The following is a 24,548-nucleotide window of genomic DNA, read 5'->3' on the forward strand; positions in this document are numbered from 1 at the left end:
ACACACCCATAGAATAAATACTTTGGAATATGCTTCTTAAATAATCGTGGAATTAAAAATGAGTGGTTTGCAGGGAGGAAAATGAATATTTAAGATTAAAGAACGATAAAGCAGGGAAGTCATATGGTGGGATTCGGGCACTCCCATTGGCTGATGAGGGGGGAGAGGGCGTGGCTAGAGCGGCGCGTGGGTTCGCTTGGGTGACACAATTATAACAACTTTATCTTCTCGGCCGAAACGCATTTTATTGTGAAATACTCACATATTGGATACTATAACCAGTTTATTCGCATTCAAATAGCGGCACATTATCACTTTGTGATGAAAAATGTGACGTTTGAGGAGCTACCCGGAGAGCGCTTGTGTCCCCCCGAAAGGATTTACTATATCGAATCGCATCTTTTCATCCTGGGAAAAAGTTTTTGATCGTCTGTTTTTTTTTTCAGTTTTTCTTCTTTGATTCGGCGGAGCAAAGCGTTTGTCCCCGCGTCGCGATTTTTTCCATGCAATCGTGCGGTGTGTCTGTCGCCGTCGCTGCCTGCGCTGCTGCTCGGAGTCTCGGCTCGGCTTCTTCTTCTAGTGGTGATGAGGGAAAGAAAATGGCGGCGGGAAAAGCGAGTGAAACAGAGGAGGACTTTCCGACACTGACAGCCCAGGAGAGGGACAGTTTGGCCGGGATCGACAGGTCGGAACAGTACACCCCGTGCAGTCACATAATCACACACTTTATTTAAATTGATTGTTTTCTTTCCTTGCATGCCGATCATGTTTCTGATCCGCTCTGAGTGTGTTGTCTTCTCGCTTGCAGCTCACTGTTTGGATTTCAGAAGCTTCATGAAGATGGCGCCAGAACGAAGGCCCTGTTGATGAAGGTAGCATATCTAAACTGGATGTATTTTTACACAATAAAGCAACACCCCAATCCCTGGGACCCACTTCTCAACTATTATGCACGGCAGTGTATTTGCTCTCATAGTAGCAAGCCCAGGCCCACTCGCTAAGGAAAGGCCAGCTATAGCCGCAGCCCCTCTATTAGCCTGTCAGCTAGCATGCTAGTTAGCATCCGATGAACAGCGATCCTGCACCTGCGGCTAGCCGAGTTGCTATCCCCCTTTTCATACTACTACATTGCTATAAACATATGTTAACGTCTGTTAGGCAGCCGCCCTTCCCTGTTAGCTTCATAGCTAACTTTATCCTGTGTATCCTTATGCACTTGCAACCAGCAACACTACGTCGTCACGGTTTGGTGTACTAGCACATTTTTGACTGGAAAAATAGGAAAGTGCATTGCTATTATAACGTTGCAAGCATTATACTCTCACATCTGACTTTAAACATATACATGTCGTTATGTGACTGTTTGTGGAAGTAACGCTGTAGCCCTGTTCAGTGTGCACCAAATACAGCTGTACCCCTCTACGTTATTATGGGCTAGCTTCTATCCGTAGCATTTGCATTGATATGGTGTCTCCTTAACAGTCAGTCAGGTTGTTTTGGGGGACATTGCACTGCTGAATGAATGCACCAAAGCACCTATTTTGCTCATTTGTGAAGGAGTTGATAACGTTACAAGTAACGTTAATGGCTGGCTGCCTGTCCAAGATGGCGGGACATGGCGGAGTGACACCGATAGCTATAACCCGTCTGATATGAATATATTGCTCGTAATCTTTTGTGTTGCTTTTGTGCATCTTCATTATCCTCTCGGGTCTTTGCTCTTTGTATATATGTGTTCCTCTTGCTGACATAGGCGGTGTCTAGGTCCTTTGTTTACAGTTTGTAATGGCCCTGTTTGGCTCTGCATGTGCTCTGTTATTGGAAAGCTACATGTTAAACACACTCATGATACCTGTGCACAACACATGATAGGGCTAACATTGAGGCTAGTCTTTTTTTGTGTGATATTATCTTGAAAAACGGGTGATGTGGAGGAGATGGTGCTGTTGACAGCTCGTGGTGTGAAGGGGCATCCGCGGATCTGCTCGCTAGGTGGTGTGGGATACCTAGGAAGTGTGGATATTTAATTAGCATTAGCTGCACAGGAACAGCAGCAAGGTCTTATCTGCCATACTTGTTAGAGAATATGGACAGTGTATGAGGCTTGCATTAAACTGTGCACTTCCTATTTTCAAAGCAGAACAAGCTCATGAACTAGTGTGTTTCTTCCTAACAGATATTTATATTTAAACTAATGCAATGGTTTTGCACACAATTTGTTAATTTAATTACCAGGTGTTTTTTGTGCTTTGGTTGGCATTCTGGCCTTAAAAAACCCCAGCTTAAAACAGCCCAGTCTTTACATAAAAAAAGTCCTATTTGTCAAAAAACCTGTGAGATTTATTATGGGCCATGCTAAAATAATAATTTGCATGGCACAAGTTATTTTGTGCGTTACGCAATTCATTTATTTTTTGGTGGTTATGGTGGCAGTAACGGTCGACACCCTCAAAAACCCGATCTTGCTACATAGTGAGCGTCTGTTGCCAAATGTTCCTGTTACTGTCCTACTCTTGTGGTCCCTGGTTAAATATGCACACAGCCATGGGCCGGTCCAGCCTCAGATGTCTGCATGTGCAGGTTATTGCAGTCTGATGGCGACACGAGTCAGACATATCATGTAGCTAACATGGCACTGAATACTGTTATGTTGGGTAATGTTGTTACGATATTGTAACAGTGCAAGGAATTTTTTTTTGCAGCTCAAGGCTATCCACAGAGCGGGCTAGTAATGAATATGCTAATAACCAGAGTTTGGATTTTTAAAGTGGCACACAGCATAACAATAATGCTGATATTAGACCAACCAATGATGCAGAGCACAGTACAACACATTTGGCAAGCTGTTGATTGCTAGCTCGATAGCATAGGTCTGCTATTAGCGTATCCATTTGTGAGGGCGAAGAGACCATTTGTTAGTCTAGTAGTCTAAGAATTTACCATCCATACTCGCATTGAATAATTGAAAATATTCTTGGGCTCGCCAATGAGAATAAAAGGCTCATAAAAACAACATGGGTAACGGACCAGAATGTGGACTCACAAACATTTTGTATTTGAGTCTGCTTTTAACATGTCTGGTCAAAGCGTATTAGTTTTGAGAGACTACCCTGTCTGTCGCCTTAGCTGCGTCTCTGCACTGTTGCTCTCTACATGCAGATAGCTGTGGTTCAACATTTCTGACAGATCTAGGTCACTATCACCAGTAACTAGGTGTCAATGAAGCAAACTTAGAGTAACTAGACATGAGATACGCTTTGAGTGCTTATTTTCTACATGGGTGATTATCTATCGGTGCTTTTTGCATTTCTTTTTGCAGAAAGAAGTGTGAAGTTTGCATATATTCCTGTGTTTGCGTCGTTTCTTTCAGGTTAGTTTTTCTTAAGTATTAGGGCTGTTCATTCATTGCCTTTGACTTAAGCACTGCCCCAGGCGCTGCATTGTCACTGACCTCTGTTTAATAGTTAAGATAGATAGGGACAATTCCTCCCACGGGGGATTATTAATATATAACGTAATTTAAAAAGCAATTTAACCATAGTCACAAGATGCCTTTAGTGCTCTTAGGAAGTTTAACAGCAAGCTAGTGCTGCAAAAAAAAGTATATTTTGTTCCTGTAATAATCCTGCAGATGTAGCATGAAACAGAAAATATTGTGTTTTATGGAGGCTCAGTGTTATTCACCCTACAGAAAGGAGGTCCAGGATTTAATGCATGCATCTTCTGGCAGTTGTCTTAATGATGTCTGCAGGTCAAAAGTTCAACCATGGCAAAGAAACTGTAGTATGAGAAGTGGAGCTGGCGTTTTCCTGCAATATTTATCCATGTTGAAAGTAGATCTTGATGATTTAGGCGTTTGATAAACAATAAATAATTAGTGACAGTCAACCAATCACCAAAAATAAGATATACAGTAATTTATTTAAGGTCCTGTGCATGCATCAAATATTTGAAGTGTAAATGCAATCACGAGACATGTGAAGGGAACATTAGGATATAAACAAACTACCCCATGGTTGCATGACTTCCCACCACCACTAAGATCCTACTTGTAATTTGATTTCCTGACAATCAAATTATATTAAAATTGGAAAATACCATTCATTTGATTAATTTAAAAGCTGGAAAGTTTGAGTTAGATTAGCCTGCAAGAGTGCAACACTACGTTTAATGTCCTGGAAAACATCTGTAATCTCTTTCAGCCACTTGTTGGCAATCTCTTTGTGCAACACATGTAAACACTTCTCTGTATTATCGCACAGTATGTGTTGCATATTACCCAGCTATGCAGGGTGGAATGAAGCTCTATGGGTACGATGTTTTTATGTAATGCTGCCTAACTAGCCTATTAAAGGGGCCATATTAAGATCATTTTCAGGTTCATAATTGTATTTCCAAATGCAGTTTCTTGCTCGTGCAGCTGCCTCTCGTTGGCTTTGAACAGCACTCAGCATTGGGGAGCATCTGAGCCCGTCCTCAGTGATTCTTCAGAGTAGTCCTCATGTTTGTGAATCTTAGTGTGAGGAGAGACATGGCCAATGAGTGCCTGATTTCCTTTTTGTTACCACTCAACTAGCCTCCATTTGTCAGTGGCTCCTCTTTTCATATGGCAGATGCTGTTCAAGTCCAGATTTGTGGACGTCCCATGCATCATCTGTCCTAATTATTGCTGATTCTGATAGATTGGGTATTGCAATACATATATAGGTAAAAGAAGCATTCCTCTTTGACATCCTGGAACAACTTCTGTAGTCCTCACAACTCCAACAGAGTGATCAACCTTTCTTTGGAAGATCCGGTCATGTTATCTCAATGTGAAAGATAGATATATAATACGTGTTGTTTCTGACGCTGTTTCGACAGATACTGAATATTTAGAGGAGTCCTGTTGGGTATGGGACCATAAGAACTTCAGCATTTAATTTCTTTGCATAAGAATAACTAAATTGTTGCTTTACAGAGGCTAACTGATTCAAAGGGGCCATACTCTGCTCACGTTCAGGTTCATATCAGTATGTAGTGTCTCTACTGGGACATGTCTCCATGCTTTCATGTTCAAAAAGCTCTTTATTGTTCTCATACTGCCTGTGCTGCAGCACCTCTTTTCACCCTCTGTCTGAAACCAGAGCCCAGTCTGATTGGTCGGGATTTTATCATCTGTTGTCATCTTACAATTTATTTATCTAAATAGTTTTCACTGTAATATTACTGTACAATATTTAATTGTACATTCTGTTCTTGTATATATCATATTCTATTTACGTCAGGGGTGTCAAACTCAAGGCCCGGGGGCCAAATCCGGCCCGTGACTTCAGCTTTTGCGGCCCCACAAGAGCTTGCAAAGAATATAATATGTTTATTATACGGTGACATGCCACTTTACAGAAGCACGCTGCCCATGAACTACATGTCCCACAATTTTCCTTCAAAATATGCCTTTTTTCTCAGAATTTGCCTTTGAATGAGACTTGCAATTATTTGCCCTAGACTTCTGCTCTCAGACGTAGTTAATTATGAAGTTATTACCCTATCCGATAATAATCCAATGCAGAGGCAATAATGTAATATACTACATTATTTTATATATAGTCTTGAAGTTACAACCGGCCTTTTGAGTGCAACCTTAATGCTGATGTGGCCCGTGATGAAATTGAGTTTGACACCCCTGATTTACGTGTTTATAGACTTTTTGCACTATTTTTTTGTATTGTTTTATGTCTCATATAACTATGTTGCATTGTTGGAGGAGCTCTACTCATAAGATTTGCATTGCCATTTCTACACTGTAGCCTATGTGCATATGACATTAAAACCTTTGGATAGGGCCTCAGGTTGATGTGTGTACCATATTTGTGACAACACTCTACTTAAAACATCATAGGTATGGCCCTTGAGGATCCTGCAGCTCTCAGGCAGCCGCTGCTATTGTATCTCTCTTTATCAGGGCTGGACGATCTATAATGGAAAGCCTTAAGCACACGTCCTTATCTCCAGCAATCCTCATTCCACTTAGTCCAGGGCTGATTCTATCTGCAGAGAAGAATGTGAGCTAAGGAGCTGACGTCAGCTACGCCTTGACTTTCAGAAGTTCTCAATGAGTTCTCTGTATTAGGGATGGGAATTTGAAAGCAAATGTATATTCGAATATTCAACCCCCAAAAAAACGGTTAACCGAAATGTACATATCCTATAAAAAAATGTTGGGGGGAAAAATGGTTACAATTTTTTTTTAATTTTAATTTTTCAAAATAAATAAATACATGTTCAAATAAATATAGAAACCAAGTCGAATTTGTCAAATGTATTGACCTGGTGATCACAGTTTGAACAGAGGACGGCTATAGGCCTGCTTTCATGCATAACTTATTGTTGTTTAGGCTGCCCACTCATGTGTCGCGAGCGTTGATGGGGGGCGGGAGCCCGCTCGTGAACTGTATTGCCGGGACCTCGCAACGGGGTAACTGCTGAGCGCATTTGCGCCGCATTTGGGCATAAGATGAGGTTTGAGTCTGCGTGATCTGCGTGTAGGGAGGGGCAGCAGCCATATCATTAGCTAGAACTAACTAGATCTGATGGATTTGGACATAAACGCGAGTGAAGTATAACCGGACGCGAGAGAGAGAGGTCAGCTGCAGCTCTGCCCGCTGTGACCGGAGAGCGGAGCAAAACACACCTTTAGACCTAACACACTTAGCTATGGCACTGTCGTATACATTGAATTATTCCATTTGATAATATGTAATCAACTTAGGCACCCCTCCCAAAAAAAAAGAAGAAATTACAATAAAAATATTCATAACTCATAACTCATATTCTCATATACGAATACCTGAATAATTTCCAATATTCGATTAATCGTTCCCATCCCTCCTCTGTACTATGTATGCATTTGTTACACACCATGATTTCATTGTGTTCTCCCCAGGCTGTTCGCTGCTACGACTCGCTCATCCTTAAGGCCGAGGGCAAAGTGGAGCCGGAGTTATTCTGCCAGCTCGGCCACTTCAACCTCCTCCTGGAGGATTACCCAAAAGGTGAGTGATCCCTCCTCTTCTCCTCCGCTCACGTTTGTGGAGTCGCTCGTCTCCTCTCCGTATGTTCTTCATCTGAAGACGAGATGTTGGCGCCGCTCCAGCTCCACGTGAATAAATGCTGACTGGCCACTTCTCCTCAGCGGTGTTGTGGTGACACTGATGAATCCTCTCTCCTTTTCATTACAGCATTATCGGCATACCAGAGGTACTACAGTTTACAGTCAGACTACTGGAAGGTAAGACACACAAACACACCACGTGCTGCCATGCTCACTTTCTCTTTCACTTTGTGATGCTCACACCCTGGAAATTACACACACTGATGCTCACTCACTCACACGCTCCCTGGCTCACTCACAGGAAGTGTGTATGGTCTAGGTTTGGTTACGTGCAGGTGTAAAATGCGGTTTCAGGTTTCATGTCAGTCATTTTCTCTGCTTTTTCTGGTACGTTGACACATTGTGGTGAGATTGACAGCTAGTTTGTTTTTCCTACTGAACCACGTAGCTGCTGCAAGGCTATGTAAACATGTATGGCTTTTGTGTACACACGTTCAGAGACTTATTGCATTGTCTAAAATCGTATTATTCTTTATTTTATTTTAGAATGCTGCCTTTCTGTACGGCCTGGGAATGGTCTACTTCCACTATAATGCCTTTCAGTGGTGAGTACCAACTTCCTTATCTCATTTGCATTAAAGGTGTATTTAAATTGCAGAAAAGTGTTACTTTTTCCATAATAATGCATTAAGGAACATCCAGGAAGTCTCGTTACACCAAACAGGACTTGCATACTTTATATATATATATACTATATTTGACCTTCCTCTGTCTCTTCATCATGTTCTCCCTCGCTCCCTCAGGGCGATCAAAGCATTCCAGGAGGTGCTGTACATCGACCCGGGCTTCTCCCGGGCCAAAGAGATCCACCTGCGCCTGGGTCTCATGTTCAAGGTCAACACAGACTACGAGTCAAGCCTAAAGGTGGGTCATTTAGAGATCCTGCACAAAGACCCACCCTTAAGATGGAAGACTTCTCGTACAAATAGGACATGTGGAGCCTAGCTAGCATTGTTGTTTCCCCATGTGGCTTCATATTAGAGGTGGACCACTTTAATATGCATTTATTCTCTGTGTGCTTTAACTCATATTCAATGTCTTTTCTCGCAGCATTTTCAGCTGGCTTTGATTGACTCCAACCCCTGCACTTTGTCCAAAGCTGAAAGTAAGCACCTCTCTTTCTCATATAACATGTTTAAGTATTTATTTACTTTATTATTATATTTTTAAGGATAGAAATTGTAGATACCAGGGTTCCCATATCTTATATTAAATGTGTTCAATTAGTTAGTTGAAAAAGCCTTAATTGTGATAAAAATGAATGATATCTTACCAAATGGTTCCTCATCACCGTGCAGATAGTAGATCAATAGCTCTTAAATGTTATTATAAGTGGTATTTAAAGGTTATTTGTATTGATTTTCTTTACATGCATTACAGTATGTGTCTCCTGCCTCCTCTCAGCCTGCCTCACCCCCCCCCCCCCCCCCCCCCCCCCCCCCCGTGCTGAGTGTTAGATTATGTTCACTATTATTTGATATGCCGCTGCCATCTCATCTCCCCCGCCTCGGTACCTGTTACCTTGACGACAGGATGGCAATATCCATTTTTTTTTTTTGCCCATCGTCTCCTTATTGTGTCCCCCCCGCTCATTGCTGCTCTCACACAGATGTAGCGAGGGCAGCCCCCGTCTTTCTTCCCTTTCTCCCTCCTCCCTCCTCACTTTCTCTCTCTCTCCCTCCCTCCCTCCCTCCCTCCTCCATCTGCTGAGAGTCACTCAGGCAGCTTAGATCAGACACTGCAGCGCTCCAGACAAAGGAAGGTGCCGCCAGGAGCACAGCTTCCTCTCCGCAGCTCGTCTTCCTCACACCTCATGTCCTGACTTTGCAAAGACTTACCAAGAGGACAGACAGGGTGGGGGACTTTTCTTTAGTAACCTGCACTCTAACATGTGTCCTCTTTCTTCCTTTCTGCAGTTCAGTTCCACATCGCTCATTTGTATGAGATTCAGGTAAGAGCTTTCTTTCTGTTATTTCATTATTGACACATTTGTAATTGTGATTGACTGTCTGAGCCTCAAGTCCCAGGGTGTGTGAATGTGAGGGAAACCCCTGTTTTATGATGTATTTCCAACCAGGTGCTGACAAAATTGAGTAGAGAGTGTGGGTGGGAGGGTGTAAGGCATTACTCTCAGCCGATCGAGACGGGGTTGCTACGGAAACAAGAAAGTCTGCCCCCCTCCTTTGTATTCTGGTGGTCTCCCTCTCCTTTAGTGGCAGGAGTACAGTAGCAGCACTAATGCGGGCCGCTTCATTTCATAGTGCTGTGTCAGAAAACAATGCTGCAGAGGAATGATTACATCATGTGCTTTCCTCTCCTGTTATCCTTCAGGGTGTCCGCGGGGTCTTAAAAAGTATTCAAAGTTGATAAACCAATTTAGCGAAAATGAAGGCTATTAAAAAGTATTAAACGGCATTTTCCAAGGTATTCCATTTTGTAGCTTGTTTTCAATAAGTATATAAATTGTCCAAAGAGGTTGTATTCTACAGTCTGCCTGAATGTAATCACTGCGTAGGTGTGTAGTGTGATTCTGTGTAGTTTATTTATGGCATCCCGTTGGGTTTGACGTCATCTGAACAGGACATCGCGCGCTCACTGCTTGATAGCACGTGAAGGCCTGTTTACGCCGGTTGTTAAACAACATCGTTATGGGGAAATGCAAGTCTGCGTCCAAATGGTTGGAAGATAACGAGGAAGGACAATCAATACTGTATATAGTCAATGTGAGGTAAAGTGTGTCGCCAATGTAACCGGTTTAAAACTCAAAGTGGCAATGAGGTCTTAAAATGTATGGAAAGGGTCTTAAAAAAGGTCTTAAAAGGTATTACATTTGACTTCAGGGTTCCTGCATATACCCTGTCCTTACACTTTTGTAAATTGTGTTTATTTTGTTCTCCTCCAGAAGAGATACCGGGCTGCCAAGGAGGCCTACGAGAGCCTCCTGCAGGCGGAGGATCTTCCTGCACAGGTGAAGGCCACTACCCTGCAGCAGCTAGGTGAGAAACCCAAACATATCATCGGTGCCACGTGTCATTTCCCCCCATAAAATCAGAGTTGAAAGGATTTGGTTTTCTCCTCCAGGCTGGATGCATCACACAGTGGAGCAGCTCGGGGACAGAGCCAGCAGGGACAGCTATGCCATCCAGTGTCTGCAGAAATCTCTAGAGGCCGACCCCAACTCCGGACAGTCCTGGTACTTCCTGGGCAGGTACGTCACACACACACACACACACATCAGAAGAGGATGTCATGTAAGATTTGCAGGGGACTTGTGGTAAATGATTATATTTCTCTTGGAGTTCTCTGGCCTTCTTTCATTACATTACATTTAAGCTGGACATAAGGTCAGTATCTAATGTTCAATGTTGTTGATGAGATTAAGGGGTTGAAGAAAAACAACCTTGATCACTTGAAATGACAACCCAAGAGAGTCCTGGCCAAGATAGTCAGCAGCACAGTTGACGAAACAAATAAAAAACAAGAACAGAGAACTTGTTGATGTTTCAATGTAGGTCATGTGTATAAAGAAGCTCTGTGTTTGTAGCACACCTCTCAAAGCCCGTGTCTCCTGCAGGTGCTACTCCAGTATCGGGAAAGTCCAGGACGCCTTCATCTCCTATCGGCAATCCATTGACAAATCAGAGGCCAGCGCAGATACCTGGTGCTCTATAGGGTAAGAGCTGCTGAGATATCGTCAAGTGTGTGGAGGAAACACATCCAAAGAACATAAAATAAACACAGTGCAGTGAAATGTTTATGTAGTAAAATTGAACACTGTTGTCACCATCATCAACCCGCCCCCCCCTCAGGGTGTTGTACCAGCAGCAGAACCAGCCCATGGACGCCCTGCAGGCTTACATCTGCGCCGTGCAGCTGGACCACAGCCACTCGGCCGCCTGGATGGACCTGGGCACGCTGTACGAGTCCTGCAACCAGCCGCACGACGCCATCAAGTGCTACATCAACGCCACGCGCAGCAAGGGCTGCACCAACACCACGGCGCTGACACACCGCATCAAATGCCTGCAGGTGGGTGGAGAGGGCAGAGCAGGAGGTGTCCATACAGCGGATTCAATTTGATAATCTATTGTTTGAGAAGTAGGGATGTCCCCATGAAGCACTTACTGACACGCTGTCACGGCTATAATTGAAACGGCTGGCTGCGGTTCATTTAATTTGCACGCTCCGCGGGGTCACTCGCTCACTGTTGACTTCCAGTGTTTCCAAAGAGCTCAATTGGCCGTGATTTATTTCGACAGCTGGTAGACAAACAAAGATTTCTACAGCAGATACAGATCCATTTATGAGCTTGGGACATCCCTTATTGACGCTGCTGGCTGTGGGGTGAATCCACAGCTGTGTGTAGCATCACATGTGGAATATGGACATGCAGTTAGTGCCACGAAATGACAACTAAACACTAACTGACGTTTTCTCTAATGATGGAACTCACTATGCATGCTGGGAATTTAATGGAGATCTTTGGGAGAGGACCCCTCTTTTTCTTCTTAACCCTACTAAAGTTTTCCCAGTGCAACAACTGTGTTGAATAATTCTAGATATTATTCCACTGAGATGTGATAAGATCATAGGAAGCTTTTGAACGCATAGGAAACCCAGCGTTCAAAATATATGAAGATCCTGGGATATTATTGCTCTACATAACACCTATGATTATTTCATTATTTAACTCACGCCAGGCTGGTAGTTGCTCTTACTTTGGATAAAACAAAACCGTATCAAGCAGATTGATTGGGGAAGCTAATGCTACATGCTACAACCGGGGCTCTGACAATCCCCATATCTCATGTGTTGATTTATTCATCTATATTTTTGTCCAAGCCAATGTCATTTCCCTCTACATATGCATGAAGGAATGTTACATTTAGCATACGTCCATGGCATTAAGACAAGCTCCTGACGAGGCTTGTGTTAATGGGCCTGTGCGATTACTGTTACTGAATGTCATTCATGTGTGGTTGATGCTGTACACGGCGCAGGTGAACCAGCCAACAGAGACACAACCTAGCTTTGTGTCTCTAACCTCTTTACCATTGCTGATCATTGTTTTGAGGTCATCGTTTTTTTTAAATTTCCTACCAAAAAGTGTTTTATTATTTATTTTATTTTTCACGTCGTTTTCCATTCCCCTAGGCTCAGTTGAGTAACCCCCAGCTCAGTAGCCTACAGGGTAAAAGTAAAATGCTCCCTCTTATTGAGGAGGCATGGAGTCTACCAATCCCCGCTGAGCTAACCTCCAGGCAGGGAGGCCTGAGCAGTGCACCACAGCAGGTGAGAGACCAGATAGAGCAACTTACACCCCCCCCCCCCCCCCCCACCACCACCACCCCTCCTCCTCCACCTCCTCCCCCTCCTCCCCCCTCCCTTTACAATGAGCGAACACAGACCTGCAGGTCAGCACACGCGCATGCACTGTCGTCCACACTGATGGGTAACAGTTGAGCTGCACGCCACGATCAGATGTCTAAAGAAGCCGCCAAATATATAATATACGTTTTTTTTTTAATGCTACTAATTCAACATTAGTACAGCGGGAGGGTAGAAACCATAAAGATCCCTCCCGTTATCATCCAATTTCAACCATTTTGGTCAGGGACCCAAATATTTCTGCATTTTAGCTGCAAATTTAGGAGCTAGATGTATTTCTGTAAGTATATAAATACACACATAAATTAACACAATTGCATATATACATACCTCAATTTCCACGGCTAAAAGCAAGAAAAGGTTACAGTACAAGTACAGATTACTATACAGTTTCATCCTATTTTTAAACCAGTTCTAATCTTTTTTTAAATGTATTTTTATGTAACCCAAACACAATGATAAAAACAAACAGGATTTTTTTCCTTTTTCTATTTCCCTTTGATTTGGATTTAATTGACAGAAATCGCCTTTTTTAAACACACTCTATTTAAAGAGTCCAGGTCATGGCTGCTTTATGGCATCTGTTTTAAAGTGAGTAGGGGTCCAGCCAAGTGTTACCCAGCCCTGCACTTCCTGTCTTCTCCACAGCGCCGTCGGCTTCACCCATCACGCTAAAAAAAGAAAAAGCACTTCATGCAGGCTTTTGTTAATTCTTTCCCATTCAATTTCTCCTGCTATTAATCCTGGTTTTAATCTAATGTCAGGATTACCCCCCCTCCTCCTCCCTTGCCCCTGCAGTTGATTTCAAAATCAATTTTAAATTGTGTACCTGCACCACACTGCTCTTAATCTGATATAAAGTGCTCTAATTGGAAGGCTGTGTTTGTGATCATTCTCGCACTCATTGGCGTTTGATGCCCCCGTGTGATCGGTGAGGTCGTGCTGCCCGAACGCCGGCTTCCCATTGGCTCTGTCCACCCCCTCCTCCCTCCCTCCTCCTCCCCCCCCTCTCAGTAGTTGACCTTAGATGTCCTGCAGCTGCTCAGCGACGCCCCCTAGTGTCTCATCAGCACTTCACTCATTTCACGGCCATCACACAGTAGAAGCGAGTAGCTCTGTTCGTGTCCATGTTTGTGTGTGTGATCACTGTTGTCTAACTGTAGCTGTGTGTGTGTGTTGACTTTGGTGAGAGTCAATTTACTCAGAGGCTTCTTCCAGCGGGAACCAGGACGTACATGATGGATAAAAAACATTTCTTTTGGTTTAGATTTTCCTCTCTCAAACCTAGCAGCGTTATAAGTGTCGTAGACGATTCATGGCTCTTATTATATTGATGTTTAGATAAATTGTATATATTAAATGAAAAAGGCAAGCACACATTTTGAAAAAATATAAACAAATACGCAAAAACAAGTAGCAGTGGTTTACCATGCCATTTATTCTTGTTTTTTTTTTAAATTCTTGGGCTTTCATGGCTCATATATCTCCCTCAGAGCGAATGCCAGTGTCAGGTCACACGTGCTAGTGTACTCTGGAAAAGCTGCTTCATATCGTCTTTTAATTGCAATAAGGAGAACATCAGGAGTCCTGAGGAGGCTGCAGGTGTGATACCCAGCGTTAGTGACAGATCTCCTCGGGGCTGGCGCTGCCCTATGAGGTCACAGCTTCAGATCCACACCAGTGTTTTTGCTCTGCTTGTCTGTTGAAGCGCCAACACCCAATCACAGAATTGCTCTTCCTTCTCTCTCTTTTTTCCTACTCTCCATCCCTCGCTTTGCTTCGTCTTCTCTCTTTTCTTAAATAAACACGCTTGATTGCTTTTTTCTTTCTCCAACCTCTTCTTGTCCTCCATGACCTTTTTGTTACGTCCTCCCATTTACGTTTTTTTTCTTTCCTCCTTACGTTTTCTTTTTGCTGCCTGCGTTCCCGCCAACCCCCCCCTTCCCCTTTCCCCTCCAGGCTTGTAAGCCCAATCACAGTGCAGAGGGCGGGGGCCCCTCTCTGCCCCCCCACGTGGGTCCGCTGGGCCAAGCAGAGGACCCGTCCTGCCCCGCCAAGAGGAGGAGGGCCTCCAGCCCGGGCAAGGTAAACCACAGGAAGCTGCTTCCTCTCACAGCAGGCGGGGGGGTCATCTGTACCGTGTCCATATCAGATCTTCACTCTTTACATGTGGGTTTTTTTCAGGGGGATTCATGGGTCAGTAACCCCCCACAGCAGCCAGTCCCCAACTGGTACCTCTCCCCGCAGAAATTACAGGTTAGTAACACACTTTTCACTTGATTTCCAATCTAAGTCAAAATGCGTTTTTATGCACCATGTTAGAAGTAAAGAATCTGCTAAATTCGACGACTTAGCTTAGCTTACAAAAATACGTCATCATGCACCTCTCTATTTATAATGTTTTAATATTATTGTTGCTGTGCTTCCGCAGGTGCTGGAACAGTTGCGGAGTAACCGAGTGAGCCTGAAGCCCCCCCAGCTGCAGATGTTGGGACAGCTGGAGGCTCAGCTCGCCATGATGCAGCAGCACCAGCACCAGGTACATATACTGCTGCCTCACACTCACACTCACACTCACACTCACACTCACACTCACACTCACACTCACACACGCACATCCTGCATCAACTTAATTTGATGTGATCCTTTCATTTCCAGATGAGACAGAATGCCTCAGGAAGTCAGGTGCGCCCCTCTCTCCCCAACGGCCCCACCACCAACTCCCTCCCCTCCCCCAACCCCAGCCTCCGGCCCCACCTGGGCCCCCAACGGCCCCTGTGCCCGCCTCTGGCCAACGGGCCCGTGGGCCTTGGGCCACACGGACACTCAGACCCCCTCCCCGCGGTCGACAGTAGTAACAGAAGTAATAATCAGTCGGGGCCCGCGGCCACAGGACCCAACGGAGACGTGCCTTACCTGCAGCCTGCCGGCAGCGGCGACGCAGCACTGCTACCTCACACCTGCACAAGCGCGCAAACACAGGACGCCACGCTGCGCCCGGCCCTGCACCTAAACTCCTCTCAGGTCAGACTCCACCCTCTAATCACTGCCTGTTCTCCAACAAGTGGCTAAGATATGGATAAGATGATTCTAATGTATCCTACTGACCTATTGTTGAAAGCAACACTAAGAAGAGATTTAATGAAGGCTGTCAAGCTATTCTAATGCACAACCCCAATGTATTTTACAGAGCTACGGTATGTAAGTAGCACATGTAATAATAGAAAGAGTCAAAACTATTATTTTATTCTTCTATTTACATGTCTCCATGCTTTAATGTTCAAAAAGCTCTTTTTGTTCTCATACTGCCTGTGCTGCAGCACCTCTTTTCACCCTCTGTCTGAAACCAGAGCCCAGTCTGCTCTGATTTGTTAGCTGGCCATCTTGTTGTGATTGGTACACTGCTTAGAGATGTCCCGCCCCTTAGCCTAGCATGTACTATGTATTGGAGCGCTACCAATGTGTAACAGTTGCTCTCTCCTCCCTGCAGGGGCTTCAGAAGGGGTGTGTTCCCCATGCATCGGGCTCCAGTAGTGAGGGGCTCCCGTCTCACTCCCAGACCCCCAACAATCAGGTTGGACATTCCACTAACGCCCCATCGCCACGACCGCAGCCTCACAACCACCTCCCGTCCCCCCCCTCCCTCCCCCTCTCCTCTACCTCAGGTGGAGCAGCACCTGGTGCTACCAAAGATAGCAACACCGCAGCCGCCATCGCCACGGCAGCAGCTTCCCTCGGCAACGGGGGCCCCGAGGGCAAAACGCCTCCGTCAGCTGATGGCAAAACGACGGCGGAGGACGGACTAACCAATCACGTTCACTCGGAGGACGGCAAGGGGGCGGAAGGCGGCGAGAAGCCGAGCCTTAGCGCAGACAATCCTAGACTATCTGCCCTGCTGGCGGGGGGGAAGGGCCCTGAGGGGGGGGAGGGGCCGTCGCAAGGGACTTCATCCACCACGTCAGACAAGAAAGTCAACAACATCCACCCGGCCGCCCTGCCCTCCACCCCCCACGCGCAGGGCAGCTCGGCCGCCTCCTCGCCCATCTCTGCCATATCCACCGCCACGCCCTCCCCCAAATCTTCAGAACACACACAGACGGGCGCACACAGCCCCGCCAACGCCGCCCCCCCCCACTACGTCCACCGCGCCCGCCGTGAACGGTAACGGTAAAGGAGGTATCTCCGAGGACTCTCAGAGCCCGCTGAAGGCCGAGCCCCCCGCCGTCACCAGTCTCAAAGCTACGCCTCCTCACGCACACAGCTCCTCCTCGTCCTCTTCCTCATCTTCGATATCCATCTACCCCAGCTCCACAGACGTGCTGAAGGCCTGCAGGTGAGACTGTTTTATTCACATGGTGGTGTCCTGCAGGTGCATCAGATCCTTCCAGCCTCTGGGCAGGGGAAAGGATGGTGTTGACTAAAGGAGTCTGCACTGGAGTTTGGCAATTCTTCCTTATTCTAACATCCTAAGAAGTATGGTTTTAAAATCTAGGCTGCGTTGATGCATTTTAAGCACAGACAGGGCTGAGGTTGAACTGTGCAAGGTACAAAGAAAATGGTGTAGATGAATGGAAATGGGTTAGCCTGAATGCGATAAGATGCATGCAGCGTTTGAAAGGTATGAATTAAATGTTGCGTACTGTACATTTGTGCCCTCATTAAGGTAAATGGGGGGGGGGGGAAAGGGGAAAGGGGGTGTGTTTAGCTGTTGATGTGATGATGAGAGCAGGATTGTTTTGGAGATGTCTCCTCCCGGTGGCGTTTCAGAGTAACTGCACAACCGAAGGCAGATCATTATGTAACTGTTAACAACACTGAAGGCTACTGGGCAGTCTTGTTGCCATGCAGATATTTTTCAGCGCAGATCACTCGGGTGAACAGATTCCTCCATTTGGCTGCAGTCAGTCAAATGGAAGTGAATTATTCCCTATTTGACATGTAATTGGTCAAATGTGGCTGCCCCTTGCATGTAGCTAATATACAAATGTTCTGCTGAGGGGGAGAGTGAGATCAGAGGAAGGGTGTGTCTGCTGGTGTTTAACTTATAACATGTTGTGCAGGAACCTGGGGAGGAATGGTCTCTCCAACAGCAGTATCCTCCTCGATAAGTGCCCCCCGCCCCGGCTGCCCCCTCCACCCTCACCAGCCCTGCCCAAAGACAAGCTCAACCCCCCCACACCGAGCATCTATGTGAGTATTACCCTAACAGTTTACGATAAATGTCAGGCTGAGGAGGTGCGAGAAACTCTTTTTACCTGATGAGTCTTGTTCATTAAAGCAGGGGGTCATTTTCTTTTTCCTTTAACTTCCTGTTTCCTGTCTGATGAGCAGCTGGAGAACAAGAGGGACGCTTTCTTCCCCCCCCTGCACCAGTTCTGCACAAACCCCTCCAACCCCGTCACCGTCATCAGAGGACTGGCTGGAGCACTCAAACTGGGTAAATGCTTAGTTTACATATATTCCCTTCCCTTGAATCACAAACACATCAGCGCTTTATTCATGTTTTTGTGTCTCTCTGCAGACTTGGGTCTTTTCTCCACGAAGACGTTGGTGGAGGCCAACCCGGAGCACCTGGTGGAGGTCTGGACGCAGCTCTCGCAGCCCGCCGATGAGAACTGGGACCCAGCCGGCACCAAGAAAATGTGGCGCTGCGAGAGCGCCCGAGCCCACACCACCATCGCCAAATACGCCCAGTACCAGGCGGCGTCCTTCCAGGAGTCCCTGCGGGTCAGTGATGCTATACGTGTCCCACTTAGGAAAGGAAAATTGGACATTGAAGGAAACAAAATAATGAAAGTGCTGCTGTTTTAATGCGTTTGTTTTCAGGAGGAGAATGAGAAGAAGGCACTAAAGGAGCCCTCGGACACAGAGCCAGCGTCAGCAGAGAGGTACACCATGTTTTTTATATTGAATAACCTTTTATTTGTATTATTTATCCACATTTAAAAGCTCCATATTGCTATTGTAAATAGTTTTTGTGTTTTCAGTGTTGCACGCAAAAGAAGGGGACCCTTAAAGCACATCAAGTTCGGAACCAACATCGACGTGTCGGACGAGAGGAAGTGAGTACTGATCTGGATTGTTTGGATTGTTAAGAAGCTTTAAAACAATCAGCAACGCATTTCAACTTGATTACACTCTTTATACTGACCTCTCCTCTCTCCTGCAGGTGGAAACAGCAGCTCCAGGAGCTCAGTAAGCTCCCGGCCTTCGCTCGAGTCGTCTCCGCCGGCAACCTGCTGAGCCACGTGGGCCACACCATACTGGGCATGAACACAGTGCAGCTCTACATGAAGGTCCCCGGGAGCAGGATAGCAGGTCAATACACACTAAACACCTCTTTTCTGTGATTACTACAGTTGAAGTTTACGTTTTATTGTGTGGATTATTGCATTTAAACATGTTTCTGTTTGTCTCCAGGTCACCAGGAACACAACAACTTCTGTGCGGTCAACATCAACATCGGCCCAGGAGACTGCGAATGGTTTGCCGTACCGGAGCCCTACTGGGGAGTGATGAGCAACTTCTGTGAAAAGTAGGACAAGGTCTAAACACACATAACACCCTCTGTCCTTAAAGGGACCCTAGTGTGCTCATTTTCAGGTTCATACATCTATTTTGTCTCTACTTCCTCCCCCCCCCCCCCTGCAGGAACAACATCAACTTCCTGATGGGCTCGTGGTGGCCCAACCTGGAGGACCTGTACGAGGCGGACGTGCCCGTGTACCGCTTCATCCAGAGGCCCGGGGACCTGGTGTGGCTGAACACCGGCACCGTGCACTGGGTTCAGGCCATCGGGTGGTGCAACAACATCGCCTGGAACGTTGGACCTCTCACCGGTACGCATGGGATATGGGTTAATGGTTCTAAAGTGTGGAGAGGATGCTCTTAATGTATTTTTGATGCGTCTTCCTTTGCGATGACATCCTGTTTCCTTCATGCTCTTTCAGCCCACCAGTACAAGCTTGCCGTGGAGCGCTACGAGTGGAACAAGCTCCAGAGTGTCAAGTCAATGGTTCCCATGGTGCACCTCTCCTGGAACATGGCGCGCAACATCAAAGTGTCCGACCACAAGCTGTTCGAGATGATCAAGTGAGTCACAGAATCAGCAGCTGGTTGGTTTATATTTAAAGTTGGCACAGGCTGGATTTATTTTAAACGTGTTTTCGTCTCAGGTACTGCTTGTTGCGGACGTTGAAGCAGTGCCAGTGGGTGAAGGAAGCTCTGGCGACAGCAGGCAAGGAGACGGTGCTGAGGCCGAGGACCCGGGACGAGCCGGCCCACTACTGCACCATCTGTGAGGTCAGTGAACTCACCGGCAGCATTTCAGCATAGATGTATACAAGATGTCTAAAACATTATGTGGGAGTAGAGCTGAACTGTTTCAGTAGATGCGTGTGTAGAATTAAAATCCACTTAGTTCACACATTAATGCCACAACGCTGCACTTTACCTTTTCAGTTGGTCCATGAAAAGTGTATTAAAAGGCTGCCTTGTATGCTAAATGGATTTTATTGAATGCATGGCTTTCAGCTATTTAGCAGAAATGTGTCCATTTTCAATTAAACGTCTGCTGCCATTGTGTCCTGGAAATTAGTGTATTATGCACCGTCTATAGCTCCAGGATCTATCCCTGGATGACATTACCACTGCAGCCTCTGCTCCATTCAAACTCACAAATCAAAGCAGAGCGCCGCGATATAATAGAACTGCATTAAAGCCATTCAATCGGAGCTCTTTCTAATATGCATGTGTGTTTGTATACTGTGCAGGTGGAGGTGTTCAACCTGCTGTTTGTGCGCCGCGAGCTCCTGTCCAAGAAGCAGTACGTGGTGCACTGCCAGGACTGCGCCCGGAAAGGCAGTGCCACGCTGGATAACTTTGTGGTGCTGGAGCAGCACCGCATGGACGACATGATGCAGGTCTACGACCAGTTCACATTAGTAAGTCTCAACTCTGAGGGGCGCTTGCTACCTCTCTCAAAATAAAGTAGAATCATGAATAAACTTCATAAATAATGGTTTCTGTGGAATGTTATTTTATTATTACATTACATAGTATTTAGCGGACACTTTTATTTAACACAGATGATTATATTCACTATGAGTGCCGCCCATATCCATGTTTATCCATACATAATTAATCACAACATTTGAAATAATAATATTATAAACAAAGACTACTACCAAAATCTCCACGGTCATTCACCGTTCCTTCAACCGTAGACATGCCTATGTCAGAATTGTACTTTTGTTTGCACTTAAGGATTATTATTACCTCTTCAAAGATGCAGTCCCAGTTAACATGCAAGAAAAGGGACATATTATAAATGGTATAATAGAAAAAGCGTATAAAGGGACTATTTAAACAACATCAAAACTGAAAGCTAGATGTTTATTGCCACTAATTGTCATAATACAGTTTGTAAGCCACTACAAAATGCTAATGAAGAAGGAATCCGGTTTATATATATTCAAATGATCTTTTTCAATCAAATGTATAATATTATAGGCGTGTAGCGCAGTGGACTAGTGCGTTGGTGTTGGGATCAGGGGAGCGCAGGTTTAAACCCCACTGCAGTCAGCATGTCGTTGTGTCCCTGAGACACTTCACCCCAAATTGCTCCTGTGGGGATTGTCCACAGTATTGAGTATGTTAGTCGCTTTGGATAAAAGCGTCTAACAAGTGACATGTAATGTAATTTAGAATCCATACACACAACATCTATTGCATTTATTACATTTTTCCCTGTTAATTGTGGAGTTTCTTGGGGGGGTTTCCTGCAAACTTCTAAGGACAGAGGGTATCGCCCCCTGAGACAAATGTGTATTTTAAAAAACCCTGCAGAACAACTTGCTATAAAAGTGAAATACTTGGTGCTTTTTGTCTGGTATGTAATTCCTTATGACTTCAACGACTAATGATCTTGTCCTCTTCCTCCCCAGGCCCCTCCTCTTCACTCATCTTCATCTTGACATTAGGTGACGCCTCCTTCTTCTTCTTCTGCTGTGGAGCCATGTGAAGCCCATTTACAGGAACTTGTAATAAGATATTTTTTTGTTTAAAACGAACAAACAAAACATCTACGGACCATTTCTGATATTCAGGAAAGCCAAGGCCGTCTCCCCCACCCTCACACCCTCACCCCCCAACCCCACCCCCGCCATAATGGCTGGTCTCCATCGCGACGGCCGGACGGAGTGCGTCTGTCTATGCAACCTGTTTGAAAGTGCTGGGGGCCCTTCCAGAGGGGGGTGCCACCGAGCTAGCTCACAGGACTCTCTTCTCCCCCCCCACCTCCCAGCCCCCTCTACTGACAATGGTTCAGCCCTGTTTTAATGGAGGACTTAATCAAAAACGGTTGGGAACAGGGGGGTTCTTAATGAAAATGTTTTGTAGATACTTGTTAACTGTCACGACTGGCAACACCACCCCGTAAAAGACTACTGACTTGACAAGCTTTCTCTCTCTTCCTTCTTTTTCGTTCTTTTATTCTGGATAAAATGTTTGATTTACTGAATTTCCCCCCAAAATCTTTCCCCCTTCTAAGGAGCACTAGCCTAACTTGGTCTTTTTCTATGGTAGATAGTCATTTTAAGACTCTTTGGACAGCAAAATCTCCCCAAAAAAAATTGTAATGTGAAGGTGATTTTCTTTCTTTTTTTCTTTTTATGGCTTTTATGTTTTATCTTTGTCTTGTTTTGTTTTGTTTCTTAGGTTAAAAAAAGGAAAAATTGAGTTAAAAAAATACGTACTAGCCAAGTCACAAAGAGAATGGGTTGCACATAGCGTTATGGAATAATTTGTGATTTTTGTTTCGTTATGTTTCTAATCTTGATGTAAATTTACACTATTTATAAATACATATTTATTGCTTGAAAATATTTGTTGATGGAATGCTGTTATTTTTTCCAGAGTACCTGCCATTAAAATTTGAAGGAGTTTTGTCATTTTAACACAACTCCTCGTACATTTTCTATATATAAATAAAATTGCTTAGCAAGCATTGTACAGAAACGGACATTTAAAATTGTTTTATTGTTTGAAGAATGTTTTATGATGAGTCAATAAACACAAAGTTGTCAAATTATCCGTGTTTTTTGGTTCCTCAAACACAACACAATACTTTAACAAGATCATTTGATATCATTTACAGTAAATAAGCAATACAAACACTTGTAAAACATCGATGTTTATGAGTAAAGGTCTGAAACCCAGCAGACAATGTAGCTGTAGACTGACACACACAGCATCCTACACTGTATGCCAGGTTCAAACCTCACCCAGTGTCTCAAAATGTCATTTTTATATATATTCATAATAACATTTCTTCATATGCAGTCTTGGATTAACTCTATTCAAGACTTTTTTCTTCACATGCAACACATTACTTTGAAAATCAAAAGCCGAAGTGTCTGAACTACATGAAAAACACTCATGTCTTTACAGAATGCATTAATAAACAGTGGATGTGATGGATGCCAGCAGAGACCCAGTAGCCAGATGTAGCTGCTGCCCGCCCCACAGGATCTACACTGACTACTGAGCAACTGCTGGGCACCCTGTGACCACATGGAGCCAAAATGGCCACCTGGCAGACCTATCAAGACAGCAAGTTTAGAAGAGAAACACTTTGGGCTAATTCCAAACTACACCCTACCCATTCCCCCTCTGTGAGAGAAAAACATATTTAATGGCGTTTCTTTAAAAAAAAATAATAATCTGATGTTAATTAGCTGCTTAGATTTGCAACAGTCCCTGAAACCATACAAAACGTTATAATAAATTGCACACATTTATCGTTATCTAGATAAAACACGGGTATATGAAGTTAAAAAAAACGAGGTAACATTGAAGTTATTTACATCTGTATGTCGATATTAAACGTCTATCTTGTTGTGCGGTTTATCAGTAAATGTTTACACGGAACTATTTGTAAACAGCGTGTTTCCTGACGGACACACACAGCGTTGAGTCCGGTCAGGTAGGGCAGCAGCAGGTGTATTCAGGACCGATGCAGACTCGCTGTTGGCGGGCTTCATAACCCGCTACCCCTCGCTCTCCCTCCACCCTCGTTGTTTTTGAACGGCACTTAATGTGGTTACTATTAAGTGACCGCTAAACATTACACCCGACACACATACCCGAGTTTTAAAGTGATGATATCGTGGGGGGAAAAGTCAAATCATAACAGCAATTGGTCCGAAATTAAACAGTTCCTCTTCCTGGAATATGACAAGCAAGCTGGTCCCCCAGGTGTCAGCAGTGTTGGCTATTGATGCAGGTGAGGATGTGGATTTTAATATATAGTTTGGATACAAAAAACGTAAAATAGGTGTTTATTTCACCAGAAACAGTCTGACATAAGAAGAGGAAGATTGCTAGCTACCCAGTTGACAAGCCCCTTTCCCACTTGCACTTTGACCCATATGTGACACTGTCAAGTAGATTACTTTATTATAAGTGCTCACCAGCCAAATATGTTGGAAAACACAGCTGTAAATGATGGTTGTTAAAACAATTTAAAAGTATTTTGCAGTCGATAAGCTCTTCATGGCTTCAGTTAAACTGCTAAAATGCTAAAAACACTATTATTTGGTGCTAATTAGTAAACATTAGCATGCTGATGCATTGTTCTCAGCTACAGTTTATGTTTAGGTGCTTATAAGCAATTGTTAGCTTGCTAATGAGTTGAACTAAAAAGATAAACCTACATTTCCCCACAGGGACTAATAAAGGTCTATATTATTTTATCTTATCTTTAATTATTGCTAAGCATGTTAGTATTGTGGTTAGCATTTCGCTCATAGCACTGCAGGATCTAAGTACAGCCTCACAGAGCTAAACATATTGCTTGCAAAATGTAGTATTAAAGCATTGGATGAATTAATATTTACAGATTCAAAAAGAGCATTTAAAAGTTTAGGTGCATGTGGCAAAGAAGCTAAACTGCCTTTTTTCTTCCAATCTTCCTTATTGCCTTTCAGCTTCGAACACTCCCTCTGCT

The 24,548-nt window shown here is 44.5% G+C and overlaps 2 protein-coding genes across 3 annotated transcripts in view; both read left to right on the plus strand.

Moving 5' to 3' along the window:
• The window catches only part of LOC117499160 (amyloid beta A4 precursor protein-binding family B member 1-interacting protein-like), a 611,089-nt gene that overhangs the window by 305,499 nt on the left and 281,042 nt on the right, over positions 1 to 24,548 (plus strand). The gene's annotated exons all lie outside the window — the stretch shown is intronic.
• LOC117499111 (histone demethylase UTY-like) lies at positions 164 to 22,631 on the plus strand. Its single transcript, XM_034151411.1, is given in 31 exon segments — positions 164 to 685; positions 809 to 872; positions 6,926 to 7,034; positions 7,221 to 7,270; positions 7,640 to 7,698; positions 7,897 to 8,017; positions 8,204 to 8,258; positions 9,070 to 9,104; positions 10,056 to 10,149; positions 10,235 to 10,361; positions 10,728 to 10,826; positions 10,963 to 11,182; positions 12,308 to 12,445; positions 14,501 to 14,626; positions 14,726 to 14,797; positions 14,973 to 15,080; positions 15,200 to 15,565; positions 16,032 to 16,676; positions 16,678 to 16,874; positions 17,602 to 17,731; positions 17,873 to 17,978; positions 18,063 to 18,268; positions 18,368 to 18,429; positions 18,529 to 18,603; positions 18,711 to 18,859; positions 18,962 to 19,076; positions 19,193 to 19,380; positions 19,492 to 19,633; positions 19,717 to 19,843; positions 20,314 to 20,484; positions 21,487 to 22,631. Coding segments are annotated over 31 exon segments (4,368 nt in total). The 5' UTR covers positions 164 to 503; the 3' UTR covers positions 21,517 to 22,631.

The sequence above is a fragment of the Trematomus bernacchii genome, unplaced genomic scaffold, assembly GCF_902827165.1.
Source record: "Trematomus bernacchii unplaced genomic scaffold, fTreBer1.1, whole genome shotgun sequence".
Lineage (NCBI taxonomy): Eukaryota > Metazoa > Chordata > Actinopteri > Perciformes > Nototheniidae > Trematomus > Trematomus bernacchii.